The sequence below is a fragment of the Lemur catta genome, chromosome 13 (assembly GCF_020740605.2).
Source record: "Lemur catta isolate mLemCat1 chromosome 13, mLemCat1.pri, whole genome shotgun sequence".
NCBI classification, from domain to species: domain Eukaryota; kingdom Metazoa; phylum Chordata; class Mammalia; order Primates; family Lemuridae; genus Lemur; species Lemur catta.
The window spans coordinates 78,175,666-78,193,742 of NC_059140.1; the positions used below are offsets into that span (position 1 = coordinate 78,175,666).

Here is an 18,077-nt window from a genome sequence, read left to right on the forward strand (position 1 = left end):
GCAGAGGTCGTCTTTGGAGATGGTCTCTATTTACGGAGCAAAGCAAGGGAGAGGGTTAGAGAAGTAAAATGTCAAGCTATAAATATCTACTTTGTTTTTAAGTAGTCTTTTTGTGACAGGGAAGGATAGACTTCCTATAAACCTTGTGTACTAAAGACTCGTTTAATTTTGAAGGTAAAATTGATGGCCTAGGTTGAAAACTATTGCTTTCTGGTGCCGTTCTAATATTACCCAAAGCCCTTTTTTATGTTACTGGTCTTTGAAGCTACTCTTTATTGTTAAGTATATATTATGTAATTTTATCTTTAACAAGTAGTTTTTCCAAAGAGTTGATCAGTTTCTTAAAAGAATTATTTGTATTTTTCTATGATGTTCTAATGTTACCTTTTAAAGGCTTACTATCTCATTTTTTATAGCATCCACAGGATTTACTTTAAATAATTTGGGTGGAACAACAGCCACAACTACAACTGCATCTACAGGCCTTTCTTTGGGGGGAGCCTTAGCTGGTTTGGGAGGTTCGCTTTTCCAGAGTGCAAACACGGCAACAACAGGTAATTGATGGTATTTATTCTTCAAAATAGTAGATATTTATATTTAAGTTTACATTATCTTTATTTTGGCCTTTTGAACAGATCACGCTTTCTCTTTAATCTGTATGTTTCCCTTTAAGTATGAAAACTAAATTATAAAATAATGTTTTTCGTACATAATTGGACATCTTAGCCATATTTCAGAAATACTTTTTCCTCTTTCTCAATGTTCACTAACTAGATAAGAAAACAAAGAAGAGCCTGTGTATGGGGACAGTAAACTGTTCTAAAGAAACTTATCTTTTGAATAAATGACAGTTAAATAATCTTGGATCATTTACAGCCAAACTTCATTGTAAGGCAAATTGCCCTTGTAAGCCCCATTTCTAGGAATGGCTTTCCTTGGTAGATGTCAGAAAGGGTATTAGCATGCTTTGATGGTGAGATTTTAAAACACAGACATTAAATTTTATTATAATAATTAGGCAAAATACTAACATATCCATTTACTTGGCAGGGATTACCGAATTAATATTTTGTATATCGGGTTGATTTCTCATTTCATGCTTAGTTTTTAATTTGTGTCATGTTATGGATTCTATAGATGTTTGGAATGTTGGCTGTAGCTAATGCCCATATAGGAAATTTATATTTGTGAGGGCTTTGTGTGAGTGAGAAAAAGCTTTCCTTTTATTTGAAGAAATTGTATAATTACCTCACATAGCAATGTAACATTAAGAATTTCTGTTTAACAATTTGCAGATTAGGGTAAGTTGACATTTGTTGAAATAACAGAATTTCCAATAGTACTTAGGGTTAATTTATAATGGCTCTTTATGGCCAGGCCTGGTGGCTCATGTTTGTAATCCCAGCACTTTGGGAGGCCGAGGTAGGAGGATTGCTTGAGGCCAAGAGTTTGAGACCAGCCTGGGCAACATAGCAAGACTCTGTCTCTACAAAATATAGAAAAAATTAGCTGGGGATGATGGCATGCACCTATAGTCTTAGCTACTCAGGAGGCTGAGGCGGGAGGATCACTTGAGCCCAGGAGTTCCAGCCTACAGTGAGTTATGATGATGGATGATGCCACTGCACTCCAGCCTGGACAACAGATCGAGACACTGTCTCAAATAAATAAACGAATGCTTGGCTATATACTTTCAAAAGTTTTGCTGAGCCCCTAATATGTATCTAATACTTACCTGGTTGTATGGGAGAGATGAAAGAATATGACTTGATATTTTCTATTAAAGAAGCTGTAGTTCTTTTCAGTCCTCTATTCAGATACTAAATTTAATGGAGAAAATCCAGTGGAGATTTCTCCAGTAGAAGTGGAGAAAAGGGGCTCGTTAGGATAACCTGGAGAAATTTATTGTGTTCAAATTTACATTTATCTTTCAAATACTTGTTTTTATCATTACTTTCTAATTTTGTAGATATTCGAAATGCCTGCTAATAACCCAGGCACTAGATGACTGTAACATACATTTCAATGCAGGATAAATATTTAAATATCTCTCATAAAGATAAATAGGTAAAGGGTTGTTTTATGTTTACTGAGTTTTTAGGTGTGCTCTGATTCTTCTTAGATTCTTAACATAATACCTAATGCTTATTTTATGGTTATGTCAACTTAAAGGTGCCACTGTTTTTTTTTTAATTATTGTAATAGTAACCATTTATTTAGCTGTGTTTTTGCCACACATTGCCAGAATTTAAATTCAATTTTCAGTTGTCCCATGCTATTAACTGCTGTTTGCTCTATTTTTAAAATATCTTGTCTAAAAAGAACAAAAGTTGTGTCAGCTTAGAAATGCATGATCTTATAGAAATACACGTTTATCAACACAAGATCTTTGAAATTGCTGCTTGACTCACAAGTATACATTAATGACTTATGATTAATTATAGTCCTTTCAATTCCTCTTATCAATGAGGTAAGATTTAAATAAATGAAGTCTACTTTTTAAAAACATTTTGTGAAAGGAACTTGGTATGAAGTCAATATGTGTTATATTCAAATCTTATTAATTCACACTAGATTATTTTAAAAGTATGCAATTCCAAAGTGTGATTGGAAGACAAGATGGATTCACCTGAAAATATACCAATTGAAACTGCTTTTGTAGAGAGGGTTTAAAAATATAAAAATTTAGTGTTCACATATATTGAATTAACAGGTATATTCTAACTCTTTTAATAGTGAAAAAATCACATTATCCGAACCACATTTACCATTGAATTCAAGCAAGATTGTCCGTCTTTGTCCAAAACATGCTCTCTAGACTTGTTCCTTGTTATTTGCCTAAGTCAAGTATGAAGAAATTCTGGGAACTTAAAAGCATTTGAGTGCTTTTATGAGTAAGGGGAAATTGTTGTAAAGTCTTGTAAAGAAATTTGTAAATGGTGTTTGGTTTATTTGTAGGACTTGGACAGAATGCGTTAGGCTTGACTTTGGGAACTACAGCAGCTACTTCAGGTGCAGGCAATGAAGGCCTTGGTGGTATAGATTTTAGTAGCTCATCAGATAAAAAGAGTAAGTAATATTGTAGTTCTATGTTCTAACAGTGCTGTTGAGGGAACTTCTAGGTTATTCAAAATTCCTATATCTGGAAGATTATTAGTTATATATTTGGTAGTATAGTTTTTACTTTTAAGTTTGTTTGCATTATTAATGTTTCGCAAATTTTATGTGAGTTGTGTATTTAAAATTTTATTTCTGTAGCTGACTTAGAGTTGTATGTGCATGGCTTACGTAGTTTTCTTAATGTATATATTAATGCTTATTTTTCAATTGGGATCATTATACATATACATTATTGTTTTGTAGCTCATTCTTTCTCATGTGACATCAGAAGCATTTGTCAATATTAGTGATTTTTCTAAAATATTTTAATGCTGCTTATCAATTTTATGGATGGATATATCATAATTTATTCAACTGTTGTCCTATTGTTAGATGTTTGTTTTCAGTTTTTTTACTCTGGGAAGTATCACTGTATTGGGCAGCTTTATATAAATGAGCAACATAATAGAGTAGTTTAAGAGTGTCTACTCTGGAGTTGAATTGCCTGAGTTTAAATCCTGGCTCAGCTCTTTATTTAAGGACCTTATTCAAGTTATTTATCCTCTCTCTGGTTTATTTAAGGACCTTATTCAAGTTATTTATCCTCTCTCTGGTTTAGTTTTCCTTAGCTGTAAAGTGGCATGAGGATTACTATTTGTAAAACCTTCACTGAGCCAGACATACAGTAAATGCTATTTAGGTCTCTGCTTTTATTATAAATTTTTGTTCATATTTTTTGGTTTTCTTTAGGAAAAACACCTAGAAATTGGATCAATGGCTTAGATAGAGGGACATGTTGGAGATTTTTGGTATATATATTGTGAAATTGCTTGCCAGAAAGTTTTACCAATTTACCCCCTAACTAGTATGAAAGTACCCTTCTTGCTTTGCCCTTGCCACATTGAATATTGTTTTTAAAAATTTGTCAACTCAAATTCATTTTGAAAAGTTTTTGGTTTTGGTTCTGTATGTGTGACTTTTATTTTTTGTTTGTATCATCTGCTTCTGATGAAAGCATGAGTATATACTAATAGAGTATATACTATTGATACATACTAGAGTATATTATATATGCATCCATATTGCATTGAACTTCTCTGAACAATGAAATAAATGGATGAAGGTATGAAATAGTCAATGTCCATATATCTGTAAGTTTTAAAAAACTGGATTCAGTGTTTATTATAAGGAGATACTAGGGTGAACTACTATTTTAAAAGTTGATAAAACTTTTTAAAGTTTTATAAAATTTGGGTTTCTCTTTAAAAATTTACTAATTTCTCAACAGTCCTCTAATTTTTACTTAGTTTTCTTTGTAGTAACTCCATAATTAGAAAAGTTGCCTTAGATGCTTTAGCAAGTTATTTTTTTACTCAGATGTAAGTATAAGACTACTTCTCTCTTCATCATGATTGCTTTTAGGCTTCATGTGAAAGAGCAGGCTGAGGCAGAGCAGTAAGAAATGTAAGGAGTTAATCTCCTCTCCTCTGCCCCTGCCCACATCGTCTTGCTCTCCTAGTTTGCCAAAGCTAGAGCTGAGCAAAGAGACTACACGGAATAAATGCACGTGATTACATGTACTGCATCCCAGTTCCCTTGTGTCTGTTGACTGCATCAAGTGATTGTTTCTTTTGTTTAATCTAAAGGATTTCTTTTATCTAGTAGTTGTATCAGTTAGCTTGGGAGCTGCAGTATCAGTGGGATTTAACCAGATATAGAGAGTGGTAGGAAATAGCATTTGGTGAAGAGGGGACAGCATGTAACGAGGCCTAGCGAATGACCTTATGGAATATAGCATGAGGGAAGGCAAGAATAGACATGGATGACTGTTGGGAAGCTTCTGCAGTAGTCCATGTATGTATATTACTCAGTCAAAGCTAGGCAGACTAAGCAGAGGCCCATGATAATCAGGGGTCTGTGGTAGAAACAGGCCCAAGTTTTTTATGTCCATGTTTGTGTGTATACAAATATTTATAAAATATAATAAAAATGAATATCAAAGAATAGTATACTAGTCAGTTAAAAAGTTGGTGAATTATTTGAAAAAACCCATAAAATTAAATCCCTATTTTTACTTCCATGTCTCGTCAAATCTAAGACTCCATATATAGAAGATGGGTGCCAATTTCAGAGATATTAAAATATGAGAGAAAAAAATCTTAAAATCAATGAAATACAAAATATGGGAAAATAAATTAGAATTGAATGAAAGAGGCAAAAAAGTGAAACCCCATGTACTAAGGTAAATGTAAATGACAAAAGTAAAATGTTTGTCTTTTAGATGCTGATATTTTTCAGTTTTAACATCTCTGAAATCAATGTGTCTGAATTATAAGTCTAGCTTTAGAAGTAGACACATGAAGTATATATATGAGACAAAGAATTAATATACTTATTGTTGAGATAGCTCTTAGAAATAAATAAAAAATGTACCTCAAGAAAAATGTACAAATCACATGAGTAGGTGGTTCACAAAAGGAGAAATATACTTGTCTAATGAACGTTTGAAGAAAATGTTTTTCTTCACTGGTACTGTAAGTAATATGAATTAAGATTATGATGAAATGGCATTTTTTTTTTAAGTATGATGTCTGTTGGAAGGGTATACAAAAGGTGCTGTTATTCATGGCAGATGGGAAAGGTAAATTGGGACAATTGTTTTAAGGGATTGTCAGACTGAAGAAGTTTAGGTAATCTGACATATATTATAGTATTCTGTACTGATAGGGCCTTAAAAAGTGTCAACTAAAGCTATCAGGAGTTAAACTGGTAGGCAGCAATAGAAACTATTCGTACAGGATTTTTCATGGAAGGTAGTTGAGAAAGGAGTATTCTTGCCCTTGAAAGTAGATGCAAATTAGCTATTTAGCATGTCTGCTTATGTGTTTGGATGTCTCCATAATATGCTATGTTCTAAGTTCGTGACAAGTCACAATATCACATGATGTTTAAGAGGCAAACTAAGAAATTCTTAACACTTTATACTTTAATGTGTGTTAATTTAAAACTTGTATTTGGAATACATTGTTAAATTACCTATTTTTACATGAAGCTTCTTGAATTTTTTAGGTGATAAAACAGGAACAAGACCAGAGTAAGTTTACAATTTAACTTTAAGATATTTTAATTAAACACTGTCTAGGGGATGGACACGTTTGAAGCTCTGACTCAGAGGGGTGGGGGGGCAAGGGCAATATACGTAACCTAAACTTTTGTACCCCCACAATATGCTGAAATAAGAATAAAAAAAAAGATATTTTAATTAAAGAATTTTATTTATTAAATTGTAGGCAAATGGTGTGATTGGAAGTAAATGGAACTGTGTACATATTTAGAAGAAAAATTTTTTTTAACTAGTGTTTGTCAAAAATAAAATAATAAGCATACTTTGGAAAGATTATGAAAGGTCAAATCTTTAATTTTTAGTCATTAAGAAAGTTTGAAACCATTTCTTTCTAGAAAAGTAGTTGACATTTCCCCAAATAATACAAATATACTTATTTTAACTTCTTAAATACCGAACATCTCATGGAACTTTAAAGCATCTTTTTAAAATATATAAATTACTATGGCAGTACCATTTTACTTCCTGATGTCTTCAGTGAAGAGGGAAAGTAGCCTCCACCTTTAGGTTGGAGTCCAGTGGCATCATCATAGCTCACTACAACCTCAAACTTCTGGGCTCAAGCCATCTTTCTGCCTCAGCCTCCTGAGTAGCTAGGGCTACAAGCACATGCCACCACACCCTGCTAATTTTGTCTGTTTTTTTGTAGAGATGAGGTCTCACTGTGTTGCCCAGGCTAGTCTTGAACTCCTAGCCTCAAGTATTCCTCCCGCCTCGGTCTCCCAAAGTGCTGGGGTAATAGGCATATGAGCCATTTCACCCAACAGGATCATTATTTTTATGACCAATTATATTTTCTCATTTAATTTTTATTAAATAAAGCATTTGTAAATAAGTGGTCAAGTTCACTCCTCACAAATATCTTGTGTATATTTTAGCCTACTATGAAAATGAAGACGATGAGAGAGTGAAATCTGCCTACAGTTATGAAATCTAATTCATGATTCCCTTATAGCCCTTACAGCATGTCAAATTTCACTTGTTCCTGTCCTCATGAAATATTTGTGATTCCTTTAAGCTCTCCCTAGGTCTTATTTTGTCATTACAGTGAATATTGAAGAACTTATTGAAGTTACAAAAAAAATTTTGTATATCTCATGAGTAGTTTTATAGGTTTTCTTTAACGATTGCTTTAATATTTTTGAACTGAATAAAATGTCAGTTATAGAATCTTTGAGACAGAGGGAACTTAGTTCACCATCTCACCCAGTCTGTAATATTTTCTGATTTTTTCCTTAGACATTTAGTCAGATGTTTTTAAGTGTATTTATAATAGATGCCAGTCAGCATAGATAAGAAATCCTTATGTAAAATGAATTGCTAAAATTATATTGTATGTCAGGAATTTTAATGTTTTTTATGAAGAACTTTGAAATCATCCAAAGAAGCTATTAGTGGGGAACATTTGCTATATTTTTTCATATCTTAGTACATACTCTAGTAGAGCTCAACTTAGTACATACTCTAGTAGAGCTGTCAACTTTTTAAAATCTCAATGTTTTTAATACAGTTGTGGTATTTTTCTTAGGGATAGTAAAGCACTGAAGGATGAAAATCTACCTCCTGTCATCTGCCAGGATGTTGAAAATCTCCAGTAAGTGTCAAATATAATTTGATAAATAATACATGAAGAATTCTAGAATACATTTTAAGGAGAACATCTCTTCCTCCAATTGTAATGTTTCCTGAAAACAGAGAGAAAATAGAACAACAGGAATTAAAATTGTGTAACTACCATTCTGTAAAAAAGTGTGTGAAGTATGTTGAATTTTTAGTTTTTGTTTCTTAAAATACTTGGACTCTGACCAACCTATCTTAAATGTACTGTTTTTTTATAGGAAACCAAAGGTGTATACTTTTAAAACTCAGTTTTGTTTTGTTTTGTTTTGTTTTGTTTTAAGGAAATTTGTGAAGGAACAAAAACAAGTCCAAGAAGAAATTAGTAGAATGTCTTCAAAAGCAATGCTTAAAGTACAAGAAGATATTAAAGCTCTGAAGCAGCTTCTGTCATTGGCTGCCAGTGGATTACAGAGAAACACTCTCAATATTGACAAATTGAAAATAGAAACTGCTCAGGTATACTAACTTACAGCCATGTTACTATGGGGGGGGGTTGTTTGTTTGTTTTATTTTCTTTTGTTTTTTTCCAAAGTGGAAATAGGGTTTTTTTTTAAGTTAAAAAGTATGATACAGACATAGTGTAAGAAAACCAGATAGCTCATATGCTTTTACATTGCTTTAGTAATAATAATTACTAGTTTTTATTGTATATAAGACAGTATAATACTAAGTATGTTAAAATCTATTAAATCGGTTTAGTTTTCCTGAAAGCCCTACAAGGTAGATGTGAGCATTGTTATCCTCATTATATAAACAAGAAAAGAGGCGGAGAGCTTTGTTAATAAGTTGAAGAGCCTGGATTCAGACCCTGGTAATCCAACTCTAGACCTTATGCTCTTTACTTTGTTTTGTGAGAGTGCCTTCTGGCTAAATTGATCGATTATGGAAGAGGAAAGCTAGTTAGAAAATAATGGTTTTTTTTAATCTTTCAATTATTTAATAAAAATTATACCATGCTATGTAGATACTAGATTTGACCGATGACGTGCTAATCTTAGATCTTAGTTAATAAAAACAGTAATGAGGCTAATATTGTCTGTCACTAACATCTCCTTGATTTTTCTCCATGTGGTATATTATATATATTAAATACAGTATGTAATTCTATATCAGTGAAGAATGATGATGATATACAAACTTATAGTTTGTATATCATAATTGTAAAATATATTTGATATCATCATAGCAGTCTAGATATCTTTCTCTAAAGTTTTTCCTGATCTGTTAGTGAACTTCATGTGGTATGCCTTTTTACTGTGGGCTTATCAGAATGCTGTGCTTTTCACAAATGAAGGGATATTTTAAGTAAAAAAAGGTGCTTGTGTGTCTTTAAATCAACTATTGAAGAATACTTCATGATCTTTTTACTAACAGCATGTTATTAAAATAGCTAAGCTATGATGTTTAAAGAGAATTTGAAGACTTTGTTCTCAGATTTCTTGGTCTCTTACAAATTCTTTGGTTAAATATGAATATAGTAGTACAGGTTGAGCATCCCTAATCCAAAAATCAAAACTCCAAAATTCTCCAAAATCTGACTTTTTGAATCCCAACATGATGCCACAAGTGGAAAATTCCCTACCTGACCCCTGTGGTGGATCACAGTCAAAACTTTGTTTCATGCACAAAATTATTAAAAATACTGTATAAAATTACCTTCAAGTTGTCTGTATAAGGTATATATGGAACATAAATGAATTTCATGTTTAGACTTGAGTCCCATCCCCAAGATATCTCATTACGTATATGCAGATATTCCAAAATCTGAAAAAATTTGAAATCCAAAACACTTATAGTTCCAAGCATCTGGATAAGGGATACTCAACCTGTATTGCCCTGTGTTTCCTACCTACTTATTCTTCTTTTATATATCATCACATGTGTACTTTCTAGGAAAAAGAAAATGTTAGTTAAGTTTTTAGACTAGAGAATGTTTAGACTCTGGTTAAATATCACATAAAAATTTCATGTGTGAAATATGTGAAGTGACATAAGTTATATAGAAAAAAAGGTCATTAGAAAATAATGGAGGAGGCAAACTTGAGAGAAAGAGAAATGAATGGAAATGAGTGCTATAATGGAGCCATTGGAACTCTAAAACTGGATGATTCCATTCACAAATATTGTGGAGTAGCTAATATGTAGCAGATTTGTCAATATCCTTTTAGAGATAAGACGAGACCTCTAAAGCTACTAAAAGTCTGAGAGGGTAAATGAAATAATAAAAGATTAAGAAGAGTGTAAAGGTGGCAAAGGAAGAAGGGGTAGGAATCAAAGTTTCCTTATGGAGAAATCATCTGAGCTGAGTTTCAAAAATTTTATAGGATATATAAAAGAATTTGATCCAAGATTACTCTTATTTCAATATATACGAGCTAGTACTCTACTGAGAGTCCTAGTGAATTACCAATTGAAAAAAAATTCTGACTCCTTTGTGACATAGTTATCAATCTTATTTAACCCCATAACTTTTTCTTCGAAGAAAGCCTTTCTGGGAAATAAAAGCAGTTCTGGAGGGAGGAGGAGTAGTCCAGAATCATACAGAAGCAAAATCTTTTCATACCTCATTTTTTGGTAAATAGCTCAAGAGTTTAAATAAGTAGAGTGGTTAGTTCTTCTTTCAGGATGGGGTGGGTGCCGGATTGCTCTCCAGTCATTCAGTGAACATTTTTAAAAGATCTGTTTTGTGCCAGGCACTTCAACAGGCATCAGGGATCAAAAGACTTACAATGTTAGAGAGAAAGTTCAATCAATCAGGTAGTATGTTCCAGACACAAGATACCATAGGGGCACAAAGGGCTCCAGTGGGCACTTTTGTCATCTGTCCAGAGCAGGATACCATTACATTGAGTCTTAAAACATATGTAGGTGTTCCCCAGACTGATAAGATGGAAAGAGAATGAACAAAGGCATGGGGACATGAAATAGGCGTGTTTGAGGATCTACAAGCAGTTTAGTATTAGAGGATTCTCAGCCTGACAAGAGTCAATCTTAGAGAGGTAGGAAAGGGTCAGAGGCTTGAATGGTCCAGACCTTTTGAGGGCATTTGTACTAGAGTGGGGTGGGATGGAAGCCTGAGTTGAAGAGTGAAAAGGTAGGGGAAAAACAGGTAAGAACTTAGCTTAGCGGTTTAATGAGGGAAAGAGGTTGCTACAGGGAATATAAAGTTAAGGTATTCTTTTTAAAATAAAGAATACTTAGTGATTGAAAAAGCAGTGAAATTATCAGAATGTGGAATGTAAACCGGTAAAACAGAATATGAGTCTTGAAAAACCACGGGCTAGAACAGCGGTTCCCACCTTTTTGACACCAGGGATGGGGTTTCAGGGAAGACACTTTTTCCATGGATGGGGTAGGGGTAGGGCGTCGCCACCTCCCCTCCACCTCAGATGATTAGGCGTTGGACTCTTGTGGGGAGCACGCGACCTGGATCCCTTGCACACGCCTTTTGTGAGGGTCTGCTGACTGCTGATCTGACGGAGGCGGGGCTTGGGCAGTGATGTGAGCAATGGGGAGCAGCACCTGTGGATGCGGGTTGGGGCTTCGCTGGCTGGCCCACTGTTTGCCTCCTGCTATGCAGCGAGTGGTGGGCATAGAAGATAGAAATACATTGAGGAATAGTAGAAGGCGATATAAGAGTGTATAAACTTTAAAAAGAATTGGGCTGCCTAGATTCAATTCTCAGGTCTTCCAGTAACCTGGCACTGGGCAAGTTACATAATGTCCCGGTAACTCCATTTCTTCATCTGTAAAAAGAAAAATATTGTTGAGGAGTAATCAAGATAATACAAGTAAGGTCTTTAGCATAGTGCTTGGCACCAGTAAGCACGCTGATGTTAATTGTTGCCAATGTCAGCTTCGATGTTACTACTTGCCTTTTAAAAAAATAGTATTTTCTGCATTTACATATTAAAGAGTTTTAGATAACAGCATAATCTTTTCACTGTGGATGAAATTTGCTTCATGAATCCTACAGAAATCCATAGTTTTTAAAAATAGATGAGCAGCTCATTATAATTTTATCATAAAGTTTATTAAAAGTGTAATTTGAGAGCAAGGCATGGCAGCACGCAACTGCAGTCCCAGCTACACAGGAGGCTGAGGCAGGAGGGTTGCTTGAGCCCAGGAGTTCAAATCTAGCCTAACCAATAGTGAGACCCTGTTTCTTTAAAAAAGATTAAAAAAAGCGTAATTTTTAATCTCTCAAAAAAGGTTTTAGCAACTTGTAGAACAGCTTCATCCATAATATTAACGCATTGACTGCCACACTAGAAAAAAAATTTTTTCCTTGGGTACATGGTGTTTTATTATGAAAATAGAATAAAAATTTTGAAAACTAAATGATCCTGTCTAATTTAATGAAAAAATATGTTATTTTTTATTGTCTTCTGTGTGTGAGTCATATGCAACTTGAAAAATAAGTTCTCTCTCCCCAGGTGAAGAGACATGTGAGCTACATATGCTTCACGAGGCCCCAGATTCAAAACTAGTGTGAGTTAAATACAACTCACATAGCAGTTAATGTGTTCTTACAGCATGACTCTCCAACAATGACATTGTTTGAAGTTTCAGTCCAGAGATGATTGGTATTTTTAGCCTAACTCTTAACTGGCTTTTTTTTTTTTTTTAAACATTTGGTATATTAGGAATTAAAGAATGCTGAAATAGCTTTAAGAACCCAGAAAACACCACCTGGACTTCAACATGAAAATACAGCTCCTGCTGAGTAAGTTACTGGATTTTTTTTTTTTTTTAAAGAAATGTTTCTCACTTTAAGAAAACAGAACAGTAATAATATACAAGCTAAGAATTTTTAGTTTACTGTATGGAAAGACAGGGTTAAGTAAGCACTCTATATGGATTTTAAAATTTTTTTCTCCTGATAACTCTAACAGGGTTTATCCGAATTATTATCTACATTTTACTGAAAGGTAAGTGAAGGCTAAGATCTGAGCTTTCTACCACTATAATGCAGTTAGTTACACTTTATGTAACTGGGTCTATTTCACTTTATTAAATTTTGCAGGTAGTAGAAACTTAATTTTTACCCATTAGGACCTTTAAATTAAAAATAATTTCGAGATAGTCCCATCCTTAAACAGGCATACTAAGTATGGTTTAACTCATTTACTTATTTGCATAGCTTTTATTTATTTACACAGGTAATATATCTTAAGGAAGAAAAATTAGAAAATGTAGATAAGTAAAGGAAAAAATCCACCTGTAATCGTATCACTCAGCTTGTATATACATCTTGTTTCCATACATGAGGTATATGTCTTTTCTCTGTTTTAATATCTTTCCATACTAATACAGATAATAATAGCTAATATTTAGCAAGTGATTAGTATTTGCCAAGCAGTGTGTTTAGCACTGTCCATCTTTATCTCATATTTTTCACAAAACCTCTATAGCTATTGTTACTCCAGTTTTAGTGATAAGGAGACTGAGGCATGCAGAGGTGAGTTGTGAGTGGTGGAGGTCTATCTGAATCCTGGTCTCTCACTTTTTTTATTCTTTTAACTTTTTATTGTGATATAATTTTTGACTTACAGAAAAACTTCAAGACTAGAACAAAATATCCTCATATACCTTACATTCAGATATCCCACATATTAACATTTTTTACTATATTTCTTTTGTTCCTTATTCGCTATATGTGTGTGTATATATATATATTTTTACCCCAATTGGAGGTATTTACAAAAATAATGCTCATTATGCTAAAATACTTTAGTGTGTATTTTTTAAAAATAAGGACAATCTTTTACTTAACCATAATACAATTATCAAAAGCAGGAAATTAATAATGACAGTGATATTCCTGTTATTCAGATTAGCATGGAATGTGCTTATGCACTGGACTTTTATCATTTTGTCTCATTCTTCATACCGCCATCATAGCTAATTTTGCACAAAGCTTTCACAGTTGCCTATTTCTTAGATAAAAGCATTCAGATTCCTTTGCATGCCATTCAAGATCCCTTTTTATCTATGTAGCACTGTCTGTGGTTAAATTTATCAAAATAGTAACTAATTACATGTGCTTTCCATAGTATGCTATAATGTTCGCAGATTACAAATTTGATTAATACAAGAACTGTAAGTACTTGGTTGTAAAATCTGGTTGACAGTTGTACTTTTAACCTTATAATAAACTTATTTTAGACTTACAGAAAACTTGCAAACAATAGTAATACAAAGAATTTCTTTATGTTACTTGCCTTGTTTCCCCTACTGTTAACATAGAACTGTAATATAATTATTAAGAACAGGAAACTAACATTGGTGCAATATTATTAACTGTGCAACTTACTTAAATTTAACAAATTTTTCCACTAATGTACTTTTTCTGTTCCAGGATCCTATCTGGTTCACATTGCATTTATTTGTAATTTCTCCTAAATCTGTTACAATCTGTAGTAGTTACTCAGTGTTTCCTTGTCTTGGATGACGTAGATACTTTTGAAAACTATTAGATTATTTTGTAGAATGTTCCTTAATTTGGATATGTCACTCATGATTGGAATAATACGTTGATAATTTACAACATTTAGGTTTTTGGTCTAGTGATAGTATCTGTGCCACTTAAAGATACATTATATCTTCAAATGAATTCAAAGAACATACTAAAATGGGGATATTTACTTATTTGGTATTTTGAATATAAAGAAAATAATATTTTAAAAAATTTTATGTGACTTTTTAAATGTTTTTTATAGCTACTTCAGAATCTTGGTTCAGCAATTTGAGGTACAGCTTCAGCAGTACAGACAGCAGATTGAAGAACTAGAAAACCACCTTGCCACTCAAGCAAATAATTCACATATAACCCCGCAAGGTAACATGTTTACTATGGTAATTTTTTTTGATATTTTATTGGTAGAGGAGAGATTAAACTGTGGTTATATAAAAGGTATTTAAATAGCTATTAGTAGTCATCTTAAGCTGCTTTAGGAAAATTTCCTTAAAAGTTCTTGATTCTCTGAAAATGTAAGATGCTTTATGATGTGAGTTGTTGCTGTAGTAACAAGGGCAGAAATCTTAGAGCCTTTTGCTTCCTCCCCAGATTACTGATGTAGATATCCTCCTCTCAGTCTGCTCAGTCTGTATCTTCTCTAGCCACGGGAACATTGATAGAGTATTTTTCTCCTGCACATTCACTATGCCAAAAATTGGACTCAAATAATAGAAAAATAAAATTGTGCTGTATATATATTTGGGTGATACTATAATTTTCTTTTATAGATTTATCAATGGCTATGCAGAAAATTTATCAAACATTTGTAGCTTTAGCTGCACAACTTCAGTCTATTCATGAAAATGTAAAGGTAAGTTTTCATCGCCAGTTCATCTATCTGAATATCTAGACCCAAGTATTTGTTCATTTGGGGACAAATGTGTCCGTACTTAGTATAGAAATAATTAGAATTACATATAAGTGAAAAGACAAAAACTACTATAATCCATAATTATATCCAGACACAACCATTGATAGTATCTATTCTTTTTAAAAAGATCCAAGAACCCCATACAATCTATTATTTTAACTGTTTTCCAGTAGTATATCATGAATGACCTCCCATGTTAATACCCATTTCCACAATATCATTTTTAGTAGTTATGAAAGAGTTAATTGTATGCTTGTGCAATTCGTTTAACTCATCTTCTGTTGTTGGACATTTAGGTTGTTTCCATCACTTTACCACTGTAAATAGCACTACAGAAAATAAGCATTCTTAGTAGCAAAATCATTTTGCACTGCCTTAATTCTTTGTGTGTTTTAGATGTTTACTGGCTGCTGCATAAAAAACCCACTTACAACATTTCTCCCTTCTAAATACAGGGAATCATTTGTGTTTCTTAAATAATGTAAATAAAATGACCTATCACTGAATGTTTTGACCCTCATGTAATAATGTTAGTTTTTAAAATTTATTTAAGTGAAATGTTAAATGTAAGTACACTTTTTCCAACTAATCAAACACATGTACTTAAATTCTTTCTTAGAGTATATGTGGTCCAAAAAAACCCTTAAAATTGAAAGCAGCCAAACTTGAGTCTAAATAAATTACTAACTGTGTAAAATAGAGTTTAATTGAGATTACCAACATTTTCATTTTTATTTTAATCTGATTCATGATAACAGAATTTTTTGAAAAGTTAATAAATTACTCCATTTTTGAAATGGTAGCACACTTTAGAACTTTTGCTTTAGTAAATTTAAAACTCTAGACCAAATCTTTAAAATAATTTTGTTCTAAAGGAGGAATTTTTGTCAGATTTTTTTGAAAGTTTTATTAGCCTACAATAAATGTTACTTTAATGCTTTTAAACGCCTAAAGATGATTCAACATTGGCATTTTGAAGTATGTGTTGTGCAGATTTCTAAAAAGTTTTTATTATGAAAGCTTTCAAATAAATACAAAAGCAGAATACCATTATAATAAATGCTTAAGTACCACCACCTAACTTAAACCATTATTAAAATCCTGCTGAGCTTATTTTATCAATTCTCCTCACAGGGATACTTCGCACACCTCACCTCCTCACCATTATTTTAAAGCAAATCCCAGATGTAAATATATAAATATAAATGTTTTTTCAATGGCATTTTCTCCTATCTGGTTTGAAAAGTATACCCTTTTCAGCATCGTGACCATAAAACAATGAGACTGAGATTCACTTACTTAATAAAACAGCCCCCGGTCATGTGGAATACACTTAACATGAAATTTTGATCTACTCTTTTTTTTTTTTTAATTCATCCCCAAGAATCAAAGGATGTTGCATGATCAGATTTGATATGCTGCCATTTATTTTCAGCTTACTTGAGTGAGCAAACTACCTATAAGTTCTAGACTTATCGAAATCTCACAATAGGTGTTTTTTTGTTCCTTTTGTTTTTCATTAAATAATCTATTGAAACAGGCTTAAGCTACCTTATCAAGCCAGGCCTCACTGATATTAAGAAATTTGGAAGTTTTAGCAATTAGGCATATAAATCATGGCTGATTTCAGGTTTTTGGGGTTTTTTTTTTTTGTTTTTCAACTAATTGTCTTTACAAGTTTCTAAGGTGGGTCATTGTTTCCCCTTATCTGAATTAGAACTAAAGTATATGGGATACTGATGCCAAATATTGTATAGGTATGTACATGGAATTGCACAGGAAAAGGAAGGATGGATTTGGGGGAGATCAGTAATAAGGTTTGTTTTTCTTCCATCATATGCCCTGATTCTGACTTTGCATTTTCCCCAATTTTCAGTTCACTTTAGTACGTTGTAAAGGTAGCAAAGTTTGTAACTGGAACGTCAAACACTGACATTCTCACACAAGGATGATGATAGCTTCTTTTTTTTTTGAGACAGAGTCTCGCTCTGTTGCCCTGGCTAGAGTGCCGTGGCATCAGCCTAGCTTACAGCAACCTCAAACTCCTGGGCTCAAGCAATCCTACTGCCCCAGCCTCCCCTATAGCTGGGACTACAGGTATGCGCCACCATGCCCGGCTAATTTTTCTATATGTATTTTTAGTTGGCCAGATAATTTCTTTCTATTTTTTTTAGTAGAGACGGGGTCTCGCTCTTGCTCAGGCTGGTCTCGAACTCCTGACCTTGAGCGATCCACCCGCCTCGGCCTCCCAGAGTGCTAGGATTACAGGCGTGAGCCACCACGCCCGGCCGATGATAGCTTTTAAATACTATAAATAACAATAAGATTTCTAAATGCCATACCTGTTATAATCAAAGAGCCTAGTATTTGTTAATTTCTGTTAAGAAAGGTAAGAAATATGGAAATTCTACATCTCTTCAACAAGTGTTATAAAACCTATTTAAAGTAGGCTAAATCTTTAATGAAAGTATTAAGTAAGTGTAAAGTGAAACAATCATTCCTATTAATGGCCTTAATCAGAAGATGTTGCCTTTGAAAAAGCTGCCCAGTTTATGAATTTAGGAATTTTTCTTACTCTGGAGTTACAAATTCAATTTTTAATTTTTATATTTTGGTTTCAGTTCATAAGCTCAACATGAATGTTCTCATTGTACAATAGTCAAACAGTATCAATAAAGTAGAACCCCTCATTATATCTTCCAAGTGCTCTCTGCTGAGACGTGCCATCTTATTTTAGCATGTGTCACCCAGGCCTTTTAAAAAATATATAGTTAGTGCTGGCTTTTTTAAAAAGCTGTTTTAATCTAATGGCTGTGAAAAAGGTGGACATTTGAGGAGAAAAA

The 18,077-nt window shown here is 33.1% G+C and overlaps 1 protein-coding gene across 3 annotated transcripts in view; it reads left to right on the forward strand.

The window, feature by feature from the left end:
- NUP58 (nucleoporin 58) overlaps positions 1 to 18,077 on the forward strand; it is a 44,740-nt gene that overhangs the window by 8,808 nt on the left and 17,855 nt on the right. For all 3 annotated transcript variants that reach the window (XM_045567620.1, XM_045567621.1, XM_045567622.1), the window contains 8 exons: positions 417 to 554; positions 2,959 to 3,069; positions 6,169 to 6,193; positions 7,752 to 7,817; positions 8,125 to 8,299; positions 12,490 to 12,569; positions 14,566 to 14,684; positions 15,092 to 15,174. In XM_045567620.1, the coding sequence (XP_045423576.1) occupies positions 417 to 554; positions 2,959 to 3,069; positions 6,169 to 6,193; positions 7,752 to 7,817; positions 8,125 to 8,299; positions 12,490 to 12,569; positions 14,566 to 14,684; positions 15,092 to 15,174 (797 nt within the window). The remainder of the gene's footprint in view (positions 1 to 416; positions 555 to 2,958; positions 3,070 to 6,168; positions 6,194 to 7,751; positions 7,818 to 8,124; positions 8,300 to 12,489; positions 12,570 to 14,565; positions 14,685 to 15,091; positions 15,175 to 18,077) is intronic.